General features: G+C 41.8%; 1 protein-coding gene across 1 annotated transcript; it reads right to left on the bottom strand.

The window, feature by feature from the left end:
* Window positions 1-449: 449 nt before the first annotated feature.
* Window positions 450-5,740, bottom strand: KRT24 (keratin 24). The gene is made up of 8 exons (XM_012452033.2): window positions 5,126-5,740; window positions 3,904-3,986; window positions 3,295-3,451; window positions 2,403-2,564; window positions 2,182-2,307; window positions 1,627-1,844; window positions 763-875; window positions 450-564 (listed from the first exon to the last, which is right to left on the bottom strand). Exons 1-8 carry the CDS (start codon window positions 5,738-5,740, stop codon window positions 461-463), a joined length of 1,578 nt encoding a protein of 525 aa, XP_012307456.2. The 3' UTR covers window positions 450-460.
* Window positions 5,741-6,447: the final 707 nt, after the last annotated feature.

Raw genomic sequence — 6,447 nt, 5'->3', positions numbered from 1 at the left:
TGTTGACACTGTAGTCTAATTTCAGCTATGATGCCACTGAGTTCTTGTGTGATGCCATGAAAAATGCCCACATTAAAAAAATGGCTATAATCTGAAATGTCTTAAGAAGGTAAGGTATAAACAATGAGCTCACATTAGTAATGTAGTCATGCAGTTAGATCATAATGGATAGCTTTCTTCCTAGGTAAAATACTTTTAAAAAAACATAAGGAATAATTAACTTGCAAAAGTAAATTTATTGAAGCATGGAAACAATTAGAGCAAAGTTGTCAATTCAGCTATTTCAAGAACATTCTAATGAGGAAATAAGAAGATGCAGAAAAATTGGCTAATCATCCATTTTTGGACTAAAGCTTTTCCTGAAGTTATCCAGAAAGATGCCTAGATTGATGCCATTATTTCGCTTGTGTCCTTCTTGATTTTTTTCTTTGAAAGACACTCTTGTTGATCTGGAAGTTCCTTATTTAACTTTCACCTCCGAAATACTGCTGACTTGAGATGAGACAACCTTGCCATCCACCAACTCCTCTACGATGGTCTTCGTTATTCTAGTCTTGCTGGAATCTGAAAATTATGGGATCACAATGTCAGTCTGGAAGCTATCACAGAGACACAGAGCAAGAGAAATTTGGTTGCCTGTATTCAACGCGTTCTGTCTGGGTAAGAATATGTAAACAACAGCAGACCCTTTTCGTATGACAAGCAAAGTTTGCCTTTACTTTTAAGTTACAGAATCATCATCAGCTTAAAAAAAATGTCTACCTCGTTCTTGACCAGAACAGCTTCCAGATCTTGAGTCACCAGATACCAGATCCCTGGATCCTATGTTTGTGGATCCTGAGTTTCTACCATCAAATCCTGCAAAACTAGAACCAGTGGAGAAGAAAAGAATTATGTTTTCTTTGCAGTTTGCAAAGGCAAGAGAAACCCTCCACCCCAGGGATTCCTCATCATGAAGATTTGGATGCGTTTTAATTGGATTGTATCTGTTACTTTTTTGTTCGGCCTTGAACTCCTGGGCTCAAATGATCCTCCCATCTCAGCCTCCCCAGTATCTTGGACTATAGGTGTGCGCCACCATGCCCAGCTAATTTTTTTTTTTTTTTTTTTGAGACAGGGTCTCACTCTGTCACTCAGGCTTGAGTAAAGAGGCATGATTACAGCTCACTGCAACTTCAACCCCCTGGGCTCAAGTGATCCTCCTGCCTCAGTCCCCTGAGTAGCTGGGACTACCGGCACATGCCACCATGCCTGGCTAATTTTTGTATTTTTGGTAGAAACAGGGTTTCACCATGTTGGCCAGGTTGGTCTCAAACTTCTGCCTGCCTGCCTTGGCCTCCCAAAGTTCTGGGATTACAGGCGTGAACCACCGCGCCTGGCCTCCAGCTAATTTAAAAATTATTTTTTGTAGAGACGAGGTTTTGCTTTGTTGCCCAAGCTGATCTTGAACTCCTGGGCTCAAGTGATCCTAAAGTGCTGGGATTACAGGCCTGAGCCACTGCACCCAGCCTGTGTCTGCTACTTTATTATTCTACATGTACAAGTCCAACCCTTGAGTCCCATTTTAGTTTTATACAATAAATTCACTAAGGCATGCATTTGAGTTTGTTCATGACTTTGGTTTACCCGCCCTCTCCATCGAGCAGGCGGCGGTAGGTCTCGATCTCCATCTCCAGGCGTGTCTTGATGTCTAGCAGTTGCTCGTACTCGGCGTTTTGGCATTCAGTCTCACCCCGGATCTGGCAGATCTGCTCTTCCAGGGCACTGATCTGCATTTGAATTTTTGACAGCTGAGCCACGTAGCCAGCTTCTGTGTCAGCCAGGGTTCCTTCCAGGGAGCTTTTCTAAGAGAAAAAGCAAATACGAAATTCATGATGAAAATAAATCACTGGATGATTTTTCAAAAATACAATTTTGTGTGGCACTAGAAGTGCCCCTTCACAATATGACCTATATTGTTATATTACTGCTTCTTTAATTTTGGTTGGCACACCTTTTTAAACTAAATCTTTTATGCGAAACAGAGTACATTATCTTTAACCGTTTTATGCTTTCTATAATCATAATGCAGTTCTCCTTAACACTGCCTTTTTGATGTGCCTGGTGAACCTCTTGGCAAAGAAGGAAAACAGCATTTGCTTAACTCCCTGTTGGAAAACGTGAATAGCTATTTGCACATACCATGGCCAGTTGGGACTGAAGCTCAATTTCCAGGGCCTGCAGGGTCCGTCTCAGCTCTGTTATCTCATTCTTGGCAGAACTGGCCGCCCCAGCTTCAGTGGAGATTTGTGCTTGCAGGGATGCACTCTAAACACAAACATAACACAGCTGATGTAGGCTGATGAAAGGAGAAGTGGCTTGTGTGTGGCTCCTGGCCTAGGTGCTCAGCAGAGAGGATCTACCTGCTTGTTGAACTGCTCCTCAGCCTCTCGGCGGTTTTGCTCAGCCAGCTCCTCGTACTGCGCTCTCATGTCATTCAGTAATTTGGTCAGGTCGGTCCCTGGGGCAGCGTTCATTTCTACAGTCACCTCCCCTCCAGAGCTGCCTTGCATGATCTTCATTTCCTAGCATGAAGGAAAAAAGGCCATAGTGATGCATACAGGAAAGCGAAGACTTCCTAAAATGTGCCTAGACAACAATTTGAAATAGGACACCGAAAGGAAAAAAAAATCAAATCTAGATATAATTTACTCATGATTACTTTTGTCTTCTGGTCATGGTGTGTGGGAAATTCACTTAGATAAAATTGAGTTTATTTTACTTTTTCTTTTGGAGATGAAGTCTCACTCTGTTGCCCAGGCTGGAGTGGAGTGGTGCAATCTCGGCTCACTGCAACCTCTGCCTCCCGGGTTCAAGTGATTCTCCTGCCTCGGCCTCCTGAGTAGCTGGGATTACAGGTGTACACCACCATGCCCGGCTAATTTTTGTTTTTTTTTTAGTAGAGACGGGGTTTCACCATGTTGGTCAGGCTAGTCCGGAGCTCCTGACCTCGTGATCCACCTGCCTCGGCCTCCCAGAGTGCTGGGATTACAGGCGTGAGCCACCATGCCCAGCCTGTTTTACCTTTTTAGAGACACAGTATCTCTCTGTTGCTCAGGCTGGAATCCAGTGGCACGATCATAGCTCACTGTGGCCTCCAACTCCTGGGCTCAAGGGATTCCCCTACCTCAGCCGCCCCAGTTGCTGAGACTACAGGCATGAGCCACTGCGCCCAGCCAATTTTATTTGTATAGAATGCATGTGGGGAGAAGTATGTTAGCTAGAGTTATTCATTTATGTAGAATATGTTCCTACCTCCTCGTGATTCTTCTTCAGGTAGGCCAGCTCCTCGGTGAGACTCTCGATCTGTATCTCCAGGTCAGAGCGAGTCATGGTCAAGTCATCCAGGACTTTCCGCAGGCCATTGATGTCAGCCTCCACACTCTGCCGGAGACACAGCTCGTTCTCATACCTGGAAGGGACAGCAGTAAGGCAACAAATACCGTGAGCTCACCTGGCCGCATTTCGAAGAGTATTTTCCATTCTTACATATTGAAAAACTTCTCACCTGTGGACATTTTGAATAAATAAAGGTTACTAAGTTTTCTCTTGGGAAATTTTTCCTTCTAAAGAAAAATACCAGTCTAATATTAATTTTAATCAAGTCTAATATTTTTAATAATACGATTCTCATTCTAAATTTACCTCTTTCTTTTTCTTTTTGGTGAAATAATGGTCTAAAGTTCACCCTTGGGATGTTTGTAAATTTAGGTCATAATCTTCTTATATATTATATATAAAATTATATATAAGAGGATTATATATTATATATAAATATATATGATATAAATATATATGTATTTATAAAATGAAATAAAATTTATTTTTTCCTATAACACTTGTTTTCAAGTCTTCATTTCTTACTTCAGTCTGAAGTCATCAGCAGCCAATCTGGCATTGTCAATCTGCAAAATGATCCCAGCATTTTCAACAGTGGCAGCAATGATCTAAAAAAGATGTTAATAGTGAATGAATCACAAATGATTTTTACCTTGTGTCTGCATGCCTACCTGTAAGGGTAGATGTTGCCTGTGTTATTAGCTCGTGTGTGTGTGTGTGTGTGTGTGTGTGTGTTTGTGTGTTTAGAGACAGAATTTTGCTCTGTCACCCAGGCTGGAGTGCAGTGGCGAGATCTCGGCTCACTGCAACCTCAGCCAAGCGATTCTTGAGCCTTGGCCTCTTGAGTAGCTGGGATTACAGGTGCATGTCACTATGCTCGGCTAATATTTTTGTATTTTTAGTAGAGACGGGGTTTCACCATCTTGGGCAGGCTGATCTCAAACTCCTGACCTAAGTGATCTGCCCGCCTCAGCCTCCCGAAGTGCTGGGATTACAGGCGTGAGCCACCGTGCCCAGCCTGTGTTATTAGCTCTTAAAGGTGACTTGCTTTGCAAACTTACTTAGTAATGACACCTGTATATCTGGGGCTGGTATATTTAGGACTAAATCTTTCTGCAAAACGGTAACCGTTTGCACATTTATTGGACTAGGCACAGGACCCTGTTTTACAGGACAGCCCTCTGCATCTTTCTGCTACTTTGTTAGATCGTTTTCTCATGAGCTTTTTCAGAAAATAGTGCAAAAATTGTATTTCACTTTCAAAAAAACTCTTTAAAAATATATTTCCCATACAAGAGTGGCTAAACATTTTAGATTCTACTACATTCTTATGTAATATTTGCACCAGATTTTCTAGGAAGAAAAATAATCCTAAAGACGATTTAAATCTAGTAAGACACTAACATATGTCAATCTGTCAGAATTGATCATAAATAATTAGATTGAACTAATGTTGACTCACTGCCATCATTCTTATATAGAAATGATAATTAGCTGCCTGGCATTGTATAAATTTTACTCTTATGTAGAAATACTGAAACTGAGATGCAAACAGAAACTTAATGTGATTGGATGTCACGTAAAGTACTATAATGATTAAGACACATCAGGCCCCACTCTGCAGGTATAACAAGCAAATATGTCTTCAAATTAATTTCTTAACTTAAAATTTTCATTACAGTATATGATCTGAATAGAAGTGAAAGATCCACAAATAATAGAAACTCAGGCATAGATAGAGTCTCACCTGGTTCCTGAGATCTTCAATTGTTGGATAATATTTGCTGTAATCTCTTCCAGATCCACTGTCTCCAGACCCAGGCCCAAATTTGTCATACCACTCCTTGATTTTATTCTCCAGATCAGTGTTGGCCTCCTCCAGAGCTCTGACCTTGTCTAGGTAATTGGCCAGGCGGTCATTGAGGTTCTGCATGGTTTGCTTTTCCCCTCCAGAGAAAAGCCCCCCATCGCCAACACCACCTCCCATACCACCACCATAGCTGCAGAAGCCTCCACCAGCACCACCACTGAATCCAGAACTCCCACAGAATCCAGAACCCCTGCCAAATCCAGAGACCCCGCCAAAGCTAGAACCCCCACCAAAGCATGCCCCAGAGCCTGAAGGTCCCCCCAAACCACCCCCTACTAAGCAGCTACCAAAGACCCCTCCAAAGCTGCCACCAAAAGCACCGCTGGACCCCCCACTCAGGCCACAGCTGCCGGCTCCTCCTTGGAAGCCCTGGGCCAAGCTGCCCCCAAGAGCACATCTGCTTCCACTGCTGAAGCTGCTTCCACCAGCAGACACCCTGGCTGAGCTGCTGCCTCCAGCCCTGGAGGAGGAGAGGCGGGACGAGCAAGACATGGTGCTCCTGCAAACGTGAGCTTGTCCAGGCAAATAGGACAGGTGATGACAAGGAGTGTATTCAAGGCTGACTTTTTGCCTTTATATACACACTTTGAGGGTGTTCCTTTTCTCCGTCACTTCTTAATCCCTGTTACAGTTTTGCTAATCTGTAATTGGATAATTACTTTTTCTTGAACACTTCTCTGAAGCTAGGTCAGAGCCCTGGGGCATTTACTATATCAATACAAAAAAAGAATAAGGTGGAGCAAAACAAAAAAATTTTCAGAATTACTGGTTTAATCTTTCAGAGGTTTTGATGATTGGTAACTCTTCTCTGGAAGTGTAGTTCCATAAAATTTGTTTCATGATTTCACATTTGCAGAGAATATCACCAGGTTAAAAAATGGAATTAAAATACTTAATATGATAAGAATAAAAATTTCACATCAGTCATGTATCTTTTTATTTGTATTGTTCTCAAAAGCTGAAATGAGCTTTCACATTAGCAATAATTTTGGATTAATGAAGCATCCGTCTCTTTGATTATTTCAATCAGCATGTTGTTTAAGGTTGTTGAAGTTTGTGGTTTTCAGTTATTGCTTCCTTTGTACTTTTTGTATTTTGTACAAAATTATATGTTTTTATAGTTCATAAGGAAAGCATAATAGTTTTTCAGGTAAGTATTGTTAGACCTCAGCAACAGGTTTATTCAAGTAGATAATGTC

This window comes from Aotus nancymaae, unplaced genomic scaffold, assembly GCF_030222135.1.
Source record: "Aotus nancymaae isolate 86718 unplaced genomic scaffold, 86718_ANA_hifiasm-v0.15.2.pri h1tg000089l, whole genome shotgun sequence".
NCBI classification, from domain to species: domain Eukaryota; kingdom Metazoa; phylum Chordata; class Mammalia; order Primates; family Aotidae; genus Aotus; species Aotus nancymaae.
This window is presented reverse-complemented; position numbering and strand designations above follow the sequence as displayed.

Bases quoted from the DNA above. Each gene is read 5' to 3' on its own strand.
- KRT24 (XM_012452033.2), bottom strand. From the start codon at position 5,740: ATGTCTTGCTCGTCCCGCCTCTCCTCCTCCAGGGCTGGAGGCAGCAGC. The intron at 3,452-3,903 runs GTAAGAAATGAA...TGTCCCTTCCAG, and splicing joins GCTGATGACTTCAGACTGAA to GTATGAGAACGAGCTGTGTC. The intron at 2,565-3,294 runs GTAGGAACATAT...CCTTCATGCTAG, and splicing joins TGAAGAAGAATCACGAGGAG to GAAATGAAGATCATGCAAGG.